The sequence below is a fragment of the Tachypleus tridentatus genome, chromosome 1 (genome assembly GCF_004210375.1).
Source record: "Tachypleus tridentatus isolate NWPU-2018 chromosome 1, ASM421037v1, whole genome shotgun sequence".
NCBI lineage: Eukaryota > Metazoa > Arthropoda > Merostomata > Xiphosura > Limulidae > Tachypleus > Tachypleus tridentatus.
In genome coordinates, this window is record NC_134825.1 from 98817948 (window position 1) to 98840143 (window position 22196).

At 32.5% G+C, this 22196-nt stretch overlaps 1 protein-coding gene across 1 annotated transcript in view; it reads left to right on the plus strand.

Annotated features, from left to right (window-relative positions):
- The window catches only part of LOC143252865 (lachesin-like), a 148441-nt gene extending 129798 nt beyond the window's left edge, over positions 1-18643 (plus strand). Inside the window, exons 5-10 of the mRNA XM_076505698.1 lie at positions 4789-4917; positions 5432-5719; positions 7819-7875; positions 10597-10662; positions 16750-16830; positions 17850-18643. Coding sequence (XP_076361813.1) covers positions 4789-4917; positions 5432-5719; positions 7819-7875; positions 10597-10662; positions 16750-16830; positions 17850-17971 — 743 coding nt within the window. The 3' untranslated portion in view covers positions 17972-18643. The remainder of the gene's footprint in view (positions 1-4788; positions 4918-5431; positions 5720-7818; positions 7876-10596; positions 10663-16749; positions 16831-17849) is intronic.
- Positions 18644-22196: the final 3553 nt, after the last annotated feature.

Here is a 22196-nt window from a genome sequence, read left to right on the forward strand (position 1 = left end):
GTATTAAGGAAGTAAAGTACAAATACGGATATTGTAGCCACTAAGCTTGAGAAAAGTTAAGAAGCTCTGATCTTAACAAATACTGCAACAGTAAGGTTTTTGAAATTGTGAACGTTAGCACCAAATTTTAGATCCTAGAAAGTGATATAACGAAATATAGAGACAGGAAAGTAAGTGGAAATTTACCTAATTAAAGTTTGGCTTGTTTTGCGCAAAGCTACACGAGGGCTATCTGCGCCAGCCGTCTCAACCACCCACCGCCAATTCTTGGGCTACTCTTTTACCAATAAATAAAGAGATTTACCGTCACGTTATAACGCCCCCTCGAAAGGGCGAGCATGTTTATTGTGTGACTTTAGTTAAACATAAAGAAAGTATTATAAATAAGAAATTATAAAAAAAGAACTGGGGAAAAAAGTTGTATGTTTCACAAATACTTCATTAATTAACGGCTATGGTTTATCCAGTAAAGGCATCAGGTGAAAATATGGTCGTTAATAAATGACGTATTTGTGAAACACGCAGTTGTCTTTATTTTCATCAGTTTTGTAATTATACACTATCACCAAGAAGCGACAGTTTGAAGTATCACTTATACAGAAAAATTAATAACAAGACTAACTCGTTCATCGTTATTCCTTATGGATATACCAAAATACACAAAATAGACTATACAATGAGACCTACTATATCAAATATTAGTTGTTATGGCTAAAAACTAACAAACAATTTGAGCAATAGCTTAAAAGATATTTATGTCTAATAGGTATATTTTGAAGAAAGCTTTAAGGTTATTAATAACATCAAAGGTATAGTAATTGCCTGTTTTGATATAAAATCTCTCTTTACTAACATACCATAGTCACCATTAAATTATGTTTGTTTGTTTTGAATTTCGTACAAATCTACAAGAGGGATATCTGGCTAGTCGTTCATAAGTTAACAGTGAAAGACTAGAGAGAATACAGCTAGTCATCAGCATCCACCTCCAGCTCTTACGCTACTCTTTTTACTAACGAATAGTGGTATTGAAAGTAACATTATAACACTTCCATGGCTGATTTACAATAACTAAATTTGTGGATAAACCAAAAGAAGCATTTTGAAAACTGTGAAATAGCAACAAAATAATCCCATTTTATATTCATTGAAAAGAAATATGAAACAATAGATGGAGTCAGTTTAGTTTGACCCCAACATTAGCAAATGTTTATGTATTATCATGCTAAGTTGTAATTACAAGGATTTCCTAAATATTTTAAATCATTAGCGTGTAGAAGGTACGTAGATTATTGTAATTGAGAATAAAGAACAGATGAACAAGCTTATTGATTACTTAAATAAGCAACATAGAAATAATATATAAAATCACAGTGGGCAAAAGAAAATTTTGTATATCATTTATGGACTTCCTACTCGTTAAAAAGAGATTGGAAAGTTTGAAACTGAAGTCCACCGTAAACCTATGTTTTGAGGGTTGATATCTTATTACGATTTTTTTTATATTACCAGTAATATAGAACTGTTGAGTTAAGAAGTAACATCGTCAAATGTTATCTACCGAAGAATTATTTTTTCAATGAAAACGATAAGTTGTAAAGCTATCATGTCTAGAAAGAAAAAAAAAATGCAGTGACTTAGAAACGTCCTCCAATCCAAGGTATGTGAGAGCGTTGGCTTTCAAGCATATTTTAGCTTGTAGTGATACTATGATAAAAATTTAAGACCATTGGAAGGTAGAAAATTTTATGTTTTAAGATTCAAAGATACTTATTATTATAAACTTTAATCTAGAATTGAATAAACATAGAAGTACTGGCGGACTCATTTTGAAAGTATAATGGAAAAATTAAACAACTTAACAACTAATAATTATTTCCTAAAACGTTTAAACACAAATTTCACACCCAAAATTTGCTGCAATATTATCAAAATAATGCAACATTATTTGAACTTTTGGAATTACATCGTGACCCCACTTACAGCGTAGTGATCATGCTTAGTAGAAACAACTGTTTCGAGGCCTTACTTCTTAAAGTTGCGAGTTTACAGCTATGGCCAAAACGTTTGCATCATCCTATAATAATTTGATTTTGGTTCATAAAGTCTAAAATACTTGGTTTCAGTTGTTTTTCACTAAATTTGGCTATTAATCCATATGGCCGAAAAGTCTTTTTCTAGCCTATAGAAAATAACTACACATCTAATCGTATTATTAGTAATGCTTGTTTTTGTAATGATTCGAAAGAAATCTGCTTTTCGTCATCTTTCATTTATACTAATTCCGTTTCAAGGCATAACGTAAAATGCATTTGCAGTGAGTCTTAGTTCAAAAAAAGTGACAATCTTAGTAGTTTCACGAGTGAGATCCATGTCGATTTGCACAACACAGGGATGTTGTGCAAAATATTTGACATACAAGATTAATTTCTGCACGTATTGTGGTAAAAAAGCCTGGAGATACATAAATATTTAAAGAGTTAAATCCACATGTAGTCAAACTACCTTGTATTTGTAGCTTCACAAAAAAAGATATATGTTTACTCACATTTTACAAGAAAAAGTATTTAAGGTTATTGAGTGAAAACATCCATAGGTTATTGAGTTAAACCATTCACACTTACACGCATTGTACAAGTAAATGATATATCCAGTTGCTTTTCACTTTATGCACATAAAACTGGTGAACTATAATAGAAATTCCATTCTGTTACTTTAAACGTGAGAGCCATCTAATGGCATAATACTGTATAGAAGTTCATGTCTGGCTATTTAACCAGGTTTTAGCTTGTGAGAGCAAAACTCTAGAAACATGTACGAAGTACAATGAACATGCAGAACATTCTAATATTACGGACGTCTGGGGACATGCCCCTAGAAAATTTGTTAAATAAAAAGGAGGATAATAAATGTGTATATTTTATCATAGTAAAGTACTGTACTATCCACATGCAGAGTAGTTATTAAATGCTAAATTAAATTTTTATATTATAATTTTTATAAAATAATTTTTATATGGTTATATTAGCTACTAAAGCAGCATAGCTACATAGTATTGTACCTTAGTCGTCATGTGCCAATCCTGTTGATTTGCTGATAAGAAAACATTCATACAGCGTTGCAATCAGTTTCACGTCGACCCTTCATTCTGTTCAGTTAGAAGCGTCGAAGGTCGAGCTAATATATTTTATACTCTGTTTGTAGTCTCTTAGGTCCCTGCTGATACAGCGGTAAGTCTATTAATTTACAACGTTAAAGTCAGTTGCTCGATAGTCCGATATGGCTTTACTATAAGAAAACACGCACCTTACTCTTATAGCGAGTAATTTTCAAATAGGGTTCAATATTAGTATAATTCTCAGCTTCTTCCTTGCTAAAATAAAAACCTACGAAAATACTTAAATTTCAATCATTTTTATAGCGCATTAAGGCGTGCGCTTCGTAATCTGAGGGTCGCGGGTTCGCGCCCGAGCCGCGCCAAACATGCTCGCCCTCCCAGCCGTGGGGGCGTTATAATGTGACGGTCAATCCCACTATTCGTTGGTAAAAGAGTAGCCCAAGAGTTGGAGGTGGGTGGTGATGACTAGCTGCCTTCCCTTTAGTCTTACACTGCTAAATTAGGGACGGCTAGCACAGATAGCCCTCGAGTAGCTTTGTGCGAAATTCCAAAAAAACAAACAAACAAAACAAACAAATCATTTTTATAGTTCTATTTCCGTGAGCCCGGCATGGCCACGTGGTGAGTACGACCGACTCTTTAATCTCAGGGGTCGGGTTTGAATCCCTGTAGCACTAAATATGCTCGCCCTTTCAGGCGTGTGGACGTTAAAATTGTACGGTTAATCCTACTACTCATTGGTAAAAGAGTAGCCCATAGTGATAATTTCGTTCTTGTTTATCACTTCTAAATTATGGATGGCTTTCGCAGGTATCCTTCTTGTAGCTTTGCTCAAAATTCCAAACAAACCAAACCACGTTACCACAGAAAATACCAAGAAAATACCATTTTATTGCAATGCACTCTTAGTAGTCACATTACTGAAGAAAATTCTATGTCTAGTTATTTCACAGCAATGCATGGTTAGACAGTTCATTGCTACGGAAAATTCCGTGTGTAGTTATTTTACACTAATGCATGCTTAGTTAGCCATATTACTCTAGAAGATTCCTTGGTTATTTAACTATTTATACAAGGTTTTCTACTTGTAATCTACTAAATAACCATACTTCAGCAAAAATTGGACTATCCAATTAAGATATTATTTTGTCAAAAGTATAGTTTATATTTTCAAGTGGAATTTTATGGTCAGTTACAATTAAGCTGATTATCATTGCTTTATGTGTATTCATTCGTACCTTAGGACTATTTCAGTATTCGGAATTTTGTTTTCCATCCGTATTATATATATTTTTCTATTATGAACTTAATATAATTTACGTGAAATTATAATCTGCTGTTGACATTTTAGAATCCTTACATAATTAGCAATCATGAAAAATATGGACTGGATATAACGTAGCTTCTATATCTTAGGTGAAATAGTTGCAAAGCTGTAATAACAGATCTTTATCTATGCATTACTAGAAATGTAACTTTATTTATCAATGGATGTTTTTTACGTTACTTGAATTATTATTTCTTCAGAGAAAATGCGATAGATTCTCTAAAAAAGTATATATTTCCTAAATAACTGTTTGGCATCGAAATGAAGTACAAAACAACAATAAAATATATATATAGTAGAAACAATTCTATTCAGAGCAGCCATTATACTTTACGTATTTCAGGAAAGACATATGAAGGAATGGAATTGAGCATTACTAAAGTAAGCCGACTGCACATGGGAGCTTTCTTATGTGTTGCTTCCAATGGTGTGCAGCCGTCAATAAGCAAGCGCATTCTTCTCCAAGTACATTGTAAGAAAATTATTTCTTTTATTTCTAGTTTTCTACACCAACTTTTAACATCATGGCGTTAAAACTATTTGTTTCATTTCTGTTCTTGAAAGGTACACACGTTTGAAAAGAAATGTATAAAAATGAACCATAATGATATTACTAAAAAAATGAGCGGATTGTTATGTATAACTGTTCTGTTTTCTTCACAGTGGTAGAGGTTCATATGTGTATAAAACGTATTAAAAGAACAAATGGATATCTGTGTAACTCACATTTGATAAAAAAAACATTTTAAGCCAATACATTTATTCTCCTTTAACATAAAATACCAATAAATAAACAACATGAATACAAAACAATGTAATTTATTTTACAAGTCTGATTAATATCTTTTCTAGTAAAATTATTTTTCTATAATTTAATGCTTATTTTGTGCTAAATATGTACATTAGTTTTTCCGTTTTAACTTTAATTTTATTTTATAATGGAGTATTAGCCTTCCTGAAAATTATGTACCGCTTTTGTTGAATAGTTCCTCCGATGATATGGATTCCCAACCAGTTAGTTGGATCACCGCTAGGGGGAAGAGTTAAGATGGAGTGTCATACCGAGGCGTTTCCAGCTTCTATCAACTATTGGACTAAGCAAAAGGGCGAGATGATAGTGAATGGTAGGAAGTACACAGTTATGAAAGAAGAAGAAACCTACAAAATTCATATGATTTTGATCATAAATAATGTAGAACCAGAAGATTTTGGAAGTTTTCGATGCTTTGCAAAGAACTCCTTAGGCTCGACAGAAGGATCTATCCAGCTGTATGGTACTGACTATAATTGACTTTTGTAATTCTTGATTTAAGTTTCTTTTTATGATTGTTACTATTACGATAAGTACTTGTGAGCTTGTGAAAAGCAAATTTTGTATGATATAGATTAGAGTTTAATAATTTCATTTGAAACAAATTTTTGTCTTCTTAATATTTATGAAAAAGAGAACCGGGTTGTAGTGAAACATTGAAGTTAGTTTGTAAGTTAATGAACCTCTAGCTGGAAAGTAATGCTCCTACAACTTAGTTGAAGATAATACGGTTAGGTAATATCAGCTATCATGATCTTGGTTACTGTACGTACTAAAATTATATATTGATATGGATAATTTTATTTTTTTTTGGATAGCGATGCTTGAAAATAAAAAGTATAAATATAAAGTAAACATCACTTGTTCTAACCGAAAGAAAATTTTGATTCTGTTCTTAATTAATCATTCTTGTTTTATGCTTTATTACATCGAAAATAAAAGTAACCATAGGACAATCCAAGTAAAAGATACGTTCTAATTTTAAGGAATTTAAAATAATGATTACTCGGTATTCGCTCTGCTTATTATTCAAATAATAAGTACGTTTTAAACAAAGCTACTCGAGGGCTATCTGTAATAGCCGTCCCTAATTTAGCAGTGTAAGACTAGAGGGAAGGCAACTAGTCACCACCACCCACCGCCAACTCTTGGGCTACTCTTTTACCAACGAATAGTGGGATTGACCGTCACATAGTCGTATAGTACAATCTCACAGAATCTTCAAAAGCAAAACCCAAGTGTTGACAACACATGAAATTATAGCATCATTAACTTGATTTTATAAAATGTTTTAATTAAAGCGTCAAATAATTAAAAGAAATTAACTTGTTTTCATTTTTTTTCTTTTCATCTTTCATACATTAGTAAATTGCAGAATAAGAATTTCTGATTATGTTTAAACTTAATTTTTTGTATCATCGGAATAATCTCAATTACTAATTTCAATGCAATCCACGTTACCCAAGTTTCACAATAATTTATATACTGTACTAGAGATTTAACAATCACGTTTGCATTTAAAATCAAGAACTTTACATTATTACCACATTTCTCAGAATTCAGAGACAATTTTCAACATTTATAGTTTAATCCTAATTTATGTTAATATTAATTCTTTTACAAACATTTGTTCCTGTTTAAAGATAGAATTTATTGTGCAAAATATATGTCATTATATAAATCCTTTAGCACATTTCTTTCAAACCTACGTGAATTAGTACACTTCAACTATTAGCTTAAGGAAAATCTCCTAAGTGTATCTATTGTTATTGTTTGTTTGTTTGTTTGTTTTTGAATTTCGCACAAAGCTGCTCGAGGGCTATCTGTCTAGCCGTCCCTAATTTAGCAGTGTAAGACTAGAGGGAAGGCAGCCAGTCATCACCACCCAACGCCAACTCTTGGGCTACTCTTTTACCAACGAATAGTGGGATTGACCGTAACATTATAATGCCCCCACGGCTGAAAGGGCGAGCATGTTTGGCGCGACGGGGATGCGAACTTGCGACCCTCATATTACGAGTCGCACGCCTTAACACACTTGGCCATGCCGGGCCCTATTGTTATTCAGATCCAAACGTATTCGCGCTAGCTCTTCATACATGTAATAGTTAAAAAAATAAAGTTCTAAATTATGCTCTATATCATTATGTTTAGTTATTTTGAAGTTCCTCTAGTTTTACTTCAGTTTTGTGGGATTTTTCAAATATTAAATAAGCTTATTAAGAAACAGATAAAGTGACAGAAACATGTTACAAAAACTTTTAGCAATAACTACCTCAAATATTGTGTATTATATACTTTACTTAATCAATATACAGTAAATTTTCCCTAATGTTATAAACTAATGATAAGTTAAAACACATGAAAGATTCTAAGTGGTTTGAGATTTTTAGCAGTTCGTTTGCATGGATTGGTTTGTGTAAACTTACGTTAGAATATCGTTGTTAATTAGAATACTCTATGATGACTTGGGTTACATAAATGATGAACAACGTATGTATATATTTATTACACAAAAGTGTTACAGTGTTGTATGCTTAAATATTTTTTTCTGTTGTACAGAAATTCATATGCCACCATCTCATCATGCATCATCCTCTAGAATACAACGTATTAGAGGTAAGCCTTATCTCATGATTCTTTTTAATATTTCCCATCGAGGATATGACGCTATAAGTTACTTTTGAAATTGTTACTGTGTAGAGTACCAGAAGTTTTTCATTATACATCAAATCCATATGTATTAAATACCATGTATTTAAATTGTGAAAGAAGCTGAGAAAAAGTATAGATTTCAATAGACTTTTGTTAGACGCTTATTTCGCTCTGAAGTGTGGGTTATTACTTACATATTCAGTTGATTTATACTTTTATATAGCAATATTTGTTTGTGTCCTTACCAGAAAAAGGCATTCACTGCGAACTTTCTTTACAAGCACTTTAAAAAGTGTTAATGACATCATGTATTAAAACTAATCAAATATTCTGATTATGTTTTTTTTTATAACAAATAGAGTGATCAGTTTTTATATCAGTTTCTCTCACAGTTCCCTACTTGAGCAGTGATCGGTATAATTACGTAAGAAGCATTATTTCATTAGCTACACCTTATTCAAAATAAATGAGTGCTTTTTAAATATGCTGCGTTCACTACAGTTACACTTATGAAAATAGCACAACGGTAACTCACTGTTTTATATTTTCAATAAAGTTTTTAATGTTCGTAGTCTTTATTTTGACAGTTCAATAATATTAAATATCGCTATTGTTAACAGAATATGTCCGAAATTTAAAACATTCATATCACTCCTCGCACTTCCTACTACAAGTAATTAAATTGAAAGTCATTATCTAATAAAACTTTATTATTGAAGTGACAATATAAGTAAAAGAAACAAGTTAAAATATTAAAAGTCAGCATAACAAAAGAAAGACTATGTGGTTTTACTATGTTTTACGTAATTGATAAATATCTTTCATTCTATTTGAAAAAAAGAAGTTGGTAATTATTAAATTTAACTCTAATATTTTAACATCGTAGCATATCTGGAGTAAATTTTATTTGTGAAAACACCTTTCTAAAGAATAATTCTGTGACATTTTCAAGCATTGATTAGTAGTTGGCTTGAAAATCCTAATCCAGTTCTCAGCTTAGATCCTCAGCTGGTCATGGTATGGGTTTTCGTATGTGCTCTCAATCAACTTTTTGTGATTCACTTTATAATAAGAAATGTTTACTGAAGCTTGTTGTCTGTTACAGAGAAAAATTCGAAAATATTGAAAGAAAGATGATTTAATTTTGATCAGTTTCAACTGAGGTCTTTCGCTCAAATGAGTGTAAACCGGCCCCCCGCTAGTACAGCGGTATGTCTCCGGATTTACAACGCTAAAATCAGGGGTTCGATTCCCCTCGGTGGGCTGAGCAAATAGCCCTTTGTGGCCTTGCTATAAGAAAAACACAAACACACATAGACTGTGAACTGAAACAAAAATCATTGCAGAAGTTCCAGGTTTATATAATTTTATTATTCCCATAAAACACGGAAAACAACAATAAATATAATATAAAATAAATTGCATTTTTCTACTTCCCAGTGTCTTTCGTTTAGTGAATCACGAAGTGTTCCATTAGATATTTTTATGATAAAAACAAGGCACTATGAATTGCATAACATAAATAGAGAGAGAGAAAAAAATAAGAAAAATATCTCAAGGTGGAAACTAATGTGAATAGTCTCGAACATGAGTATTATCGACTTTTTACCAGCGAGAACTAGCTCTTATCCTTTAAAATATCTTCTTAATTTGTTACAACGATTTTAACGATATTTTTCGATAACCTTGTTATGCAAATTTCTTCAGGTCAAAATAGGGAGGTAGAAATCAAGATTTTTTAGTCTTTTATAGATTTCTCCCCTATACCAGTGATAAAAATAAACATAAGGAATTTATAGAAAAATAAATTTTTGGGTTTAATGATATTGTCTTTTTTTTTTTAATCTATACTCGTTCAGGAAAGCTATTGTTAAAATACACGTAATAACTAAAGACGTAAATATTCATCAGATAGAGAAATTGTATAACAAAATTTATTTTTATGTTGTTTATACAGGTGCGAATTTGGAGACTCTCATTTTCATAAAATCATAAGCTAGGTGGTTAGGGCGCTCGAAACGTAATCTGAGGGTCGTTTGTTCGAATCCGCGTCATACCAAAGATACTTGTCTTTTTAGCCGTGGGGTCGTTATAAAATGTGACGGTTACTCCCACTATCCGTTGGTAAAATGAGTAGCCCAAGAGTTGGTGGTGTTTGGTGACGACTGGTTGTCTATCCTCTGGTCTTATACTGCTAAATTAAAAACGGCTAGTGCAGATAGTTCTCATGTAGCTATCCGCGAGATTCAAAACAAATTTCATAAAGTTGTTATGCAACCGTCAAAAAGAATAACTCATTTTATAATAAGTCGGCTTTCTTTATTTCTGTAATTTTTGGCTTGTTCTGCAATATTTGTAAGTTAATAAGTTATATTTTCTGAATGTTTTACTAAAGCACTGAATTACAAGTGTTACATGAATACAAACAGTTGCGATTATAAACTATTCTGAATGCGTGATTTTATTGTGTAATCCATTTGTAATATTCATTATAATGAAAAAAGTAGATTTTTAAGCTGATAAACTTAAAAGTGACCTTTGCAAACTTTAACAGTGACTGTTTTGATATATGTAAACGGTATACATTGTATATGTAGGTTTTATAACACATTAACTAGTTAATGTACGTATTTATTAGAGCTACAAAAATGACTTAATAGCTTAACAAAAACTCTGTTATATTAGGTAATGAAATAGGTCGAAGGATAAACTCGGACATCAACACCCAAGAAGCAGCAAAGCGAATGCAAGGTAAGAATATAGGTTATCTAAAAAAAACGCAAAATGTTTCATTTACATGTAACAAAGTCGTTGTAGGGAAGAAAGTCTTTCTTTATAAAGACTAGTACACTGTTATTACGTTTTCATTTTATTTTTGTTACACAGAGAATCTTAAGCAAGCAAAGTTGAATATTTATTTTAAAACTTTGCGTTGTAATATATTCTTGTTAACATATTCTATAACTTTAAAACGTTTCCTTATAAATCAATAATACAAAAAAGATCAAATTAGATATATGATTGAGAAAAAATGTGGAATACATAAGAAGCAAGATCAGTCCGGTATAATATTTACGTAGTATAAAAAATAAATACGAAAAGTGTGTGTGTGTGTGTGTGTGTGTTTTCTTAGAGCAAAGCGACATCGGGCTATCTGATGAACCCATCGAGGGGAATGGAATTCCTGATTTTAGCGTTGTAAATCCGTAGAATTACCGCTATATTAGCGGGATGCAAATTCGGAAGGAATTGTTGAACAACAAATTATTTGGAATGTAAGTAACACAAATCCTGGTTAAGAACATGAGGTGTAAAATATTATTCATGATATAAATTTAAAGAATTTGTGACATTTATTTTGATCTTCACGGGTTTCGCTCAATTTTAGTTGAATTTGTTTTACAGATTTTTCTTTAATTGTTTCACAGCCCACTTTCCTTTCTACTTACAATTTATTTTTGCCAATTAAAACCCATATCACCACTGGTTTAGTGGGACACATGCACTTTTGTATTCTCATTACAAATTTTTCCCTTTTTAGGAGGGACTACGTTCAGCTAGATATAAAACACTAATCCGTCTCATACAGTTATTTTGTTTTATTTTAAGGTTTTATAAGGCCCTAGCTTACTTAATAGTTTGAATTGGAATATTCAACGAAGTTTTTAACCATTTTTCTTTAAACACTACTTAACATCACGTGTAGAAACGAACAAACAGTATCAACTTTTCATTTTTTTAAACTTAAAGCGTGATTGATTGTGTGAAGTACTAATTTAATTAGTCCGGCATAGCCAGGTGGTTAAAGCACTCGACTGGTCATCCAAGGGTTGCGGGTTCGAGTCCTTGTTAGACCAGACATGCTCGACCTTTCAGTCGTGGGGGCATTATATGTGACGGTCACTTCCACTATTTGTTGGTAAAAGAGTAGTCCAAGAGTCGGCGGTGGTTGGTGGTGACTACCTTCCCTCTAGTCTTACACTGTAAAATTATAGACTGCTATCGCAAATTGCCCTTGTGTAGCTTTGCGCGGAATTCAAAAACAAACAAACAAATTTAGTTAAGCAATCCATACAAAACACTAAGATAAAGTGAAAATTACTTGGCTGTTTTAATGTCAATATTTAAATTTATGTCACGCGTCTTTCTTCTCAATTCTCAATAAACTGAGTACTTTTATTAAGACTATAAGGACGCACACTGCTGCGAAACCAACGATGAGATGTATTTTTAAAACACGTTTTTTGTCCCTTATCAAATGATATAATGACAAAATGATACCTTCTTGCAAATTTGCAAGGCACCATGGATGAAGATGTCACATAAATCTATGGATTCAGTTTATTTACGAGAAAAAACTATGAATCATACGATTTTATGACTTACAAAAGACAAATATGTTCTTGTAAGGTTTTCTAGTGACCAGAAACAAGTTATTCACTGAGTTTCAGATATTGTACATTCTAATATAAAGACTAACCATGAGTATAAAGTTAGATATTCATTGTTTTTTCGTGTTTGTAAGTAACATCTAGCTTTACTCTTTTTCTTAAATATTAATTAGACTTTTTGTTGATTTTTCCCTTAAAATATACATTATATAACACCTTGTTATTAAGCTATCGTGCTACGCCACTGATATTTCATTTTAACAAGGTATGTGCCTGTTTTAAACGGTAATCATAGCCTAAACGTTATTATTAATGCTTGCCACAGTATTTGAAACGGATCTGGTTAAGTAAGCCACCACTTTTCTTGCAAAGCAGTTTTGAATTTAGTGAAGAGTTAATTTGGAGAATGACTGTTTCAATGAGGTGCGAAGGAATTAATCTGGGTTAGAACTGTATGAAATGGAGTTCCGCCTCAGTGTTCCTAATGTTCTGACTGGAATATCAAAGTTGATCATAAAAGTGACTTTTCACCTCTTTCAAGATCCCAGCGTTAACCACTAATAGTGCGATTTCAGAGTTGTTTTTTCTTCAAGATTAGTTCTGAAAACTTTCTACAGCAGTTCTAATAGAATCTGGTCAGGACTCTGAGCTGGCCAAGGCATATTGAAGACATTACTGAACCAATGATGGACACGAAGTTTGATATGGCACGGTAGTATTATGATATCCTTGCATGTTGTTTATAACTGTGCAAATTCGAGAAAATATACAATTTGCATAAATGAAAATACAACTGTAAAAGGATAAATCGTATTGACAATCAATCGATTTTCTTGATTCCTACAATGTTTCACATTTTGTTGAACATTTATGACTCAGCCAATTATATTTTATTTAACTAAACATTGTACTAAAGCACTGAATTCTAGCTGTTAAATTAATATAAACTATACTGAAAATGTGCTTTCATCCCATAATTCATTTGTAATATTTATTATAATAAGAAAAGTAAACTGAAACAGTGAAAAGTAACAATTGTAAATTTAATATGGACTATTTTGATTTAGGTAAAGGGCATACAATTTTGAATTCCATCGGTATAGAAAGTGAGAACAATAATGCCCAAAATGCAACAATGCATCAAAGTACTATTATCTTCTTAACAGTTGTTAATGAACCAAAGAAACTAAACAGACCTACGCATGATTCAATCCTTACAAGTCTCAACGATCGTGATTAGATTCAAAAAAATAATTTTATTGTTAAACCCAAACTTGTAAATCAGAAGCAAAAACTGTGTAATTTTTTTTACCATCTCATATAATAGTTTCCATTGTTTTCTCCCCAATGTTAATGTTTAAAAAACCTTAACATTTGATGCTCTGCACTCACAGCTATAAAGAACCTCTTGAGATCTACATTTCGTTCATAAAATCTGGCACCGTGGATCTTACTTGTACATTGGAATGCACCTGACTAGAAGCTTTGAATTTTCGTTAAGTTCTCAAAGAGAACTTCGTTTCGCAATACATTTCAGTTTGTGTGGACCAATGAATGGATACTTTTGGTTTACTTGGACGATATTCCGAAACGGATACATATTGTAGCCTTCAATTTCCTCCTCCTGCAGCAAATAATTTGGGTATTTACCACGGCTGACTAAAACATCTTGTGTTCTTATCTTACAGTGATGAAGAAACTTAAGCCCATTTTCTCGTCGCATTTCGATTCTAACTGGTTGGCTTTAGTAGTTGTATCATATGATTTGCATATCTCAAGTAGGTGGTGTGTTGGCCTAATAGTTTTGATTATTATAAAATGTATTGCAACAATATGTTGAAAATTAGACTATAAATATATTTTATTTTCTAGATTTGTTGCAACAGTTGTTATCGAAAGTCTATAAATGTGGTTACGTTGCAAGTTTATGTATTTCTTAATGCTGGTAGAAGACTCGAAAATAGTGCTTTTTTCAACATCTTGTAAAAATGAACGTATTTTATATTAATCAATTTTACTAATCTCCCAAGAATGTTAATGACGAGTGATCTAAACCCAGTTTAGCAGTTAAAGCTGTATTCTCAATAAACATCTCAAACCTTTACTCGTCTTAAATCTTCTTAAAATGTTCGTGTAGCATTTCCTGTTTAAAATACACTACATGTCGTAATATACAGAAAAATAGTGGGAAGTTGTTATGTTTAAAGCTTTGTATATTTTCCAGCCAGTTATTTTTGTACTAACCCTGTCGAATTGTGTTGTGGTTACAGGTACATAAAAAGAAGTCATGTAATAACAAATAAATTAAGTGTCATTTTTGACGTAAGTTTCAGACAGTGCACGTGATTTGCAACTTAATTTATTTCGAAACATTTAAGAAGGTATTACATGATGAACAACGAAAGCTTCACGGTTTCAGAAGGTCTCACATAAGATTGTTGAAACGAATACACAATTTTTAATCGATTTATGTTAACATATTTAAAATGGTTTAAAAATTAAAGTAAAACAAAGGCAATCTAACTGATTAAGAACCACGTGTACACTTTTCTTTTTTTCTCGGAGCTAGGCATGACCAGGTGGTTAGGGCTCTCAACTACCAGTCTACGAGCCACGTGTTCGAATTGGTCACATCAAACACGATCGCCCGTTAGCTCAATTCCATTATTCGTTTATAAAATAGTGTCCTAAGAGTTGGCGATGGTGGTAATGATACCTTCACCCTAGTCTTACACTACTAAATTAGGGATGACAAGCGCAGATCGTCGGGCCCAGCATGGCCTAGCGTGTTAATGCGTGCGCTTCGTAATCTGAGGGTCGCGGGTTCCCGCCCGAGTCGCGCCAAACATGCTCGCCCTCCCAGCCGTGAGGGCGTTATAATGTGACGATCAATCCCACTATCGTTGGTAAAAGAGTAGCCCACGAGCCCCTAAATTAGGGACGGCTAGCACAGATAGCCCTCGAGTAGCTTTGTGCGAAATTCCAAAACAAACAAAAAAAACTTCGATTTGTATTGGATAGTTTTTGTTCAATTTTATTTATAGTATTTATTTGGTTCACTCTAAATAACATATATTTTACAACAATATAAAAACATTTATTACCGAAAAATTTAGTGTACTTTTTGTTGTAGTATTAGGGTTAGTTTCTTTACTATTACGCGACGATCTTAAACAAAGGAGACAGCTGCGATTTTTGCTTTTAAGTTTTATTCTGTGAAATCCTATGAAAACCATTTCGATCATAAGAAAATGCTTTTTACTCTGGCGTAAGTTTTGGACTGCGTGAATGTAAAATGTAGTTGTTCAAATATCCAGTATGTATTCGGATTATTAAAAGCCATATTAAAAGACCGACAAAGAAGACATATGATATAATTAATTATGGACGTATTTCATTTTTTTAAAAGAACTGATAGTTATTCAGATGTTACCTTCTACAGAGGGTAGATCCCTTTCCAAACCGATTCCCTTGGAAGTTTTCGCAGATCCGCGGCTCTGGTGCTTTAGGAAATCTGTAAGAAGTAAAATTGTATTGTTTCCATTAACTGAAATTCAACTTTCTTTGTCATGAAGCAGGGTAAGCATTTGATAACGAACTCTGTAAAATAAAATAATAAAAATTCGAGAAGTGTAGAAATTCCGTTTGAAATATTGAATTTGTGTTTCTTTGAACTAATTAATAATCTGGAATTATACAAACGCAGATCGTCCTTGTGCAGCTTTGCACGAAATTCAAAACAATCATATTTTTCTCGTAAATCTGAGACTACTGTTTTGGCGTTCCAATGCGTTACAACGCTGAAATAAGTATATTTGTCATAAACTATTATTTAAATACTTTATTCTTTATCTAGTCTCTCAGAAATTTTCAAGAATTAGAAGAATAAATTATAATACTGTAGTAATAATATTTCAATCACATTGTATTCGTCATATATATTGCCAACGACTCGTTTCACTCAATCCAGAACACTTGGGATACAATATACATACAACTAGTCAGAACATTATTTGTTACTACTGTTATGATATAAACGCTTATCATAAGCGGTAAAACTCAAAAACAAGGACCAGATAAAGAATGCAGTATTTAAAAATATAATATGCATAATATTAATGTATAATGACAATATGCTTCACCGGTCTGCAAAAGGCATTTACACCATAACGAAGCCGAAGTAAACAAGTTTGATTGTAAAGATAGCTGGCGTTTTCTCTGCTTACAATATGTGTAATAATATTAATACGAAATTGAAGCAGACTGCACATTTTTCTTTAGGTTATACACAATGTGTGATTCCTTAAAGAAATCATTGTATAAGTTTTGTTTGAACGTGGAAGTGGATGTTGCAGAACTGTTAACTGTTTTACGTAGTTTCATTTGTATTGCTTGTGTAACTATGTCATATACAGAACACGGAAGTATGAAACGTTCTGATTTTCAGGTGGGAAGTTTAATTCGCCGAATGAATCTGAGACAAAAGAACAATGGATCGTTGTTACCCCTTCTCAACAAATATTTCCTGGTAAGTTAAAGAAAACAATATGTTTTGTGAAAATGACAGTTGATGTTTTATTAATAGAAAATAGTTTCAACTTTGAAACGTGTTGTAGAGATCAGCCCCGTTACGATATGAATATAATGTTATAATTCTCTCAACATTGGCCGCTAGATCAGAATAGATATATATGTGACATCGTTTGTGTCATTAAGGGAAATATTTATCTCCTCACTCTCCTTTTGCTTTTGTTTGATAATTGTGATAGTCGGATATTAAAATTACTTGCACAATGTTTTTCTCGTAAACACGTAAAAGTTGCAAGGATAAAACGGAGAAAATATGCAAGTACCACTTTATTATCTTGTTAAATCGAAGAATTTGTGTTTTACAAAGGACAGAATATATTGCTTCCTTTTACCATAAACCAGGATTGTGATTGGATGATCACTGTCAAAGAATAAATAACAAGTAAAGACATTATTACTAACGATATTTTTAAACATTGATAAACACTTTAAGATTATCGTCGAAAACAGTTTTAAGTAATTCACTGTTGCCGAGAGTACTTTGTCACATAATTGAAAGGTTACCAAATATTTTTTGTGTGTGTGTCTAGAATTATATCCCACTCACTTTAATTGATATAGATAGGTGAAAAATACATATTTAACGACCAAGTAACATTTTCCTAATGATGGGTTAACATTAAGACACTTAAATAATTTTACAGCTCGTGAGTAAAATTCTGAAAGGAATTAATTTTTAATTAATACTCTGCTTGTTTTTGTTGTTTCGCCACATGTGGCAGATTTACAATTGCGCAATTTTGTTATTTTATTTATTTTCGTTATCTGCAAATGCACTAAAGAATTATTTTTTTCTTTGATGGATACGGAATTTGATTATTACGATTTAAATTAAAAGTATAAACAGTGATAATTTAACAAGTACAATAAGTTTTTTATGGGTATTTCTATCAGATCATGTAATATTTGGACGTATTTCTCTATGCTAATACGAAACACTTTATTTCTATGTTGCAGTCAAGCAAAGCAGTTCTTCAATACTCAAGATAGACTTGACACACCACCTTTTTCTTGGGCTTCTGACCGTCGTAATTTTATTTACATCAGAGAATTTAGTACTATTCCTGATCAACAGATGACGAGTGGATTTTTCAGGTAATCATGTCTTTCAGACATGGTAAAGCCCCTGTGATCTCAAAGCTATGCTTTGTGGTAGGGAAGACACGTGTATCCGAGCCAAATGTCATATTTGTAGTTGTTTCTTGTTGTGGATATGTGTGGTTGCTAAACCTCTGCATATGTCATTTCAACAACGTTAACCGATAGAAACAATTTTATCGGTAACAATGTTAAACTGCTTGCAAAGATCGAAGGTACGTTTAACACTTATTCTTCGGCGTTGATGTGGTCTTTATTTCAATATCATACTGTAGTGATTAAATTTAAAATTAAATTCGCTGCGCGACGCAGAATGCTGTTTTTGGACTCAGATATTGAAAAAACTGTCATTTCAAAAAAAGGGCTAGAGTTTGTTACAAATGTTAGCAATATTCTATCAAAATGCAGCTAAATTTCCGGAGGCTGGTTTTTGTGTTGGTGATGTTAAAAAAAATCTAATCTTTATCATTAGGCTAGAAGTGTAGGATAGAGATCAAGATAGGTCTATTATTCGGAGTTCCATCCGAAAGTTCATTGATAATATGAAATGCTAATGACCTTCTAAGATAGGACTGAAAATTGCATATCGTACGTATTAGTAAATAATGTGTAAATCTTCAGTTGTTTAACGCTAAGAGAAATGTACATTTTTGTGAGAGAAGAATAAAATAAATTATTCGTTTGATGGTTCTGCAGTTAGATTTTTATATAACTCGCTCCCATAGTTTATGCAAATATATAAAAAATAATAATCGATGTTTGTGGAGCCTGATTGCTTTATGTTGTTTATTAACTGAAGATGAAGTTTCACTGTCTACAATGGTCGATATATCTACTTTAAAATATTACCTGTTCCGGAAATATTTATTTTATTTTCTCTTTCTTACAAAGAAGACAATAATACGTACGTCATTAAATAAAATATCACCCACACTGAAAACCACAAGTTTGACGAAAATAGTGACAATATTCTTCTAGAATTGTTTGTTTGTTTGTTTTTGAATTTTGCGCAAAGATACACGAGGGCTATCTGCGCTAGCCGTCCCTAATTATCCAGTGTAAGACTAGAAGGAAGCAGCTAGTCATCACCACCTACCGCCAACTCTTGAGCTACTCTTGTATCAAAGAATAAGGGGGATTGACCGTCACTTTATAACACCTCCACGACTGAAAGGGAGAGCATATTTTGTGTGACGGGATTCAAACCCGCGACCCTCAGATTACGAGTCGAGTGCCTTCTTCCAAGATAATCAACAAACTTAAAAATTACTTCCAAATATAGAGTCGTTGATAATACAGTTGAAAGCAATTTGTGCTTTAAATAGGTTATAAAACAATATTAATACTTTCCTTTCTTTGTTACCCTGACGTAACCTGGTGATTAATGTGCACAGACTGTGAATCCGTTGAGGTTAAAGAGTGACTGTCAAATCATATTAAATGGTCACACAAGAATAGCTAGAGTTAGCAATTAGTATGAGTGCCTAACTGCCATCTCTCTAGTCTATCAGTTCGAAATTATGGCTTTGCGCAGCTAGTCTCTTTGTACAGTTTTGCGCAAAAATTCTACAAAGAACAAACAATATCTACCGGCAAAGAGACACAGAACGTCGCCTACATTGTAGGCAGGGATACTTAATGAAGTATCAAAAGTGATGTAATTAGTCAGAACGTAGTTAAAGCTATGTTGTAATTAATCACGTTACTTTTGTTTTAAACAGCAAAGAAAATAAAAAACAACAAATAAACTGTTCAGCGCTTGAATTTGTAACAAATATTTTTCTTTTTCCTAATGAAACAATCTTAATAAAAAAATTAACACTAAATGTTTCCTAATTTATTTACGAACAAAAGATATGTTTAATGTAATATAAAAACTATATTTTATTTGCTTAATAAACCATTAACGTTCATGAAGATTATTACAATTTTTATAATTTTCGATTGCATTAATCGTTTCACAATTCGTGTTTTATAAAGCTAGATATATATTTTTTAAAATTCATCTTACGCAGTTCAAACAAAATAGGGCAAATCACAAGACTAAATACTCTCCTTCCGTGCATGAAACAGTTTCTGCAGAGATTTATTTGAAAAAAAAATAGTTTAAAAAATAGCATTCGCTGTTTCTGAGCGGTTGTAGGAAATCATATTGTCTAAGGAGTAGCTACGTGTAAGCATGCTAAGCCAACAATATTTGTTGGAAAACGCTTATGTTGTTTTTAAATGTAAAGAGTGCAGATGGACACGTATATGTCAACAAACACACAATCTAGGAACAAGGAAAGAGTGTTGTTTTCCATAATTTCTCTCTTAACCTCATAGATACTTCATATCCGTTGGGCATGGCATAGCTTAATGGTTAAGCACTTGATTCATAATGTGCAGGTCGTGAGATCAAAGCCCATCTAAACATGCTTGCCCTTTTATAGTGTTGTAATATAAGAGTGAATCCTAATATTCGTTGGTAAAGAGTAGCCCAAGAGTTGAAGGTGAGGGGTGTTCACTAGTTACCTTCAATTAGGGACAGCGAGCGCTGATGGTTCCGTAGTTGCTCAAAAAACATAGAATCAGAGCTGTCCATACACAGAACTAATAAGACAAGAGGGAACTCAGTACAGCTCCTAAGCTCTATTGGTTCTAAGCAAGCGTTACTTGTTGATTTTGCTTTGTAATTCTGTAAGTGTATATTTCAATAGTAGGAAAAAATTATAAGGACTTTATTCCTGAATGATGGGGCCTGACATGGCCTAGCGCGTTAAGGCGTGCGTTTCGTAATCTGAGGGTCGCGGGTTCGCGCCCAAGTCGCGCCAAACATGCTCGCCCTCCCAGCTGTGGGGGCGTTATAATGTGACGGTCAATCCCACTTTTCGTTGGTAAAAGAGTAGCCCAAGAGTTGGCGGTGGATGGTGATGACTAGCTGCCTTCCCTCTAGTCTTACACTGCTAAATTAGGGACGGCTAGCACAGATAACCCTCGAGTAGCTTTGTGCGAAATTCCAAAAACAAACAAACAAACAAACCTGAATGATGAGTTCTCCGTAAAAAAAAAAAAAATGGGGGGAGAGAGGTTTTTCCATAATAGTTCCACCAGCCTGCTAATCATATTGACATTTTGTAAATATGCAGTTTGTATTTATGATAAAGATACTGAAACTATCTGCCACTATTTCTAATTTTGTAGCGAAACTACAGTTTAAAATACGTAGAATATTTTGTAATATTACATTTTGCTAGCTCTGAAGTCTTGGGTTCTATCGCAGATTGGTGTGGTTTGTTTTGAATTTTGCGTAAAGCTACACGAGAGCTATTTGCGCTAATGGTCTCCAATTTAGCAGTGTAAGACTAGAGGGAAGGCAGCTAGTCATCACCACTCAGCGCCAACTGTTGGACTACTATTTTACCAACGAATAATGGGATTGATCGTCACATTATAACGCCCCCATGGCTAAAAGAGCGAGTATTTTCGGTGTGACGGCTCTATCGCAGAAACAATTCACTTCTTGTTATACACACTAATGTCTTGAGACTTTTAAGTACATGTCTAGTATTTCCTTAGAAAATTCTTTGTTTTTTTCATAACCTAATTTTAAAAAATAACTTTTTAAAAACTTTAAAACAGTTTTAAAAATTATAAAAAGGACCATTTTAATCTTTATTTTTCAGAAAAAGAATTTCTATTAAATTTTCAAGTGTTCAAGAGACAAAAAATCTGTAAATTTGCTAATATAAGTAAAATATAGTTCATTTGTTGTTTACTGTTTTCACTCTGTTACTGTTACAAGTGTGACCAGAAAGTGATGTAAATTACAGACATATTTATCAATTATAGAAATCGTTTTGCTGGCAGGTTTATAACTATCCGAGGACATTATAATGCACTGACAACATATCTTTATAAAGTTTAGATAAAATATTTTTCTGACAAAGTACAGTCGATATTTCTTATAAATGAATAATGTTTGCCATATTGAAGCCAAGGATAACAAAATAAACTGTTAATCGATACAACAGTACAAATGTCTGTTCATCGCAAAAACACGAGCGTTTTAACAAAAACTTATGCAATCAAAATCTACTAAAATGTTACGTTTTATGTCGAAATAAAACGACAAATGGAAACATTTGAAATGTATTTTTAGATGAAAAATGAATATTAGTTCTCTTAAAAGAAACTAATAAAGAGTTGTTGGAGTGTTCAAGAACA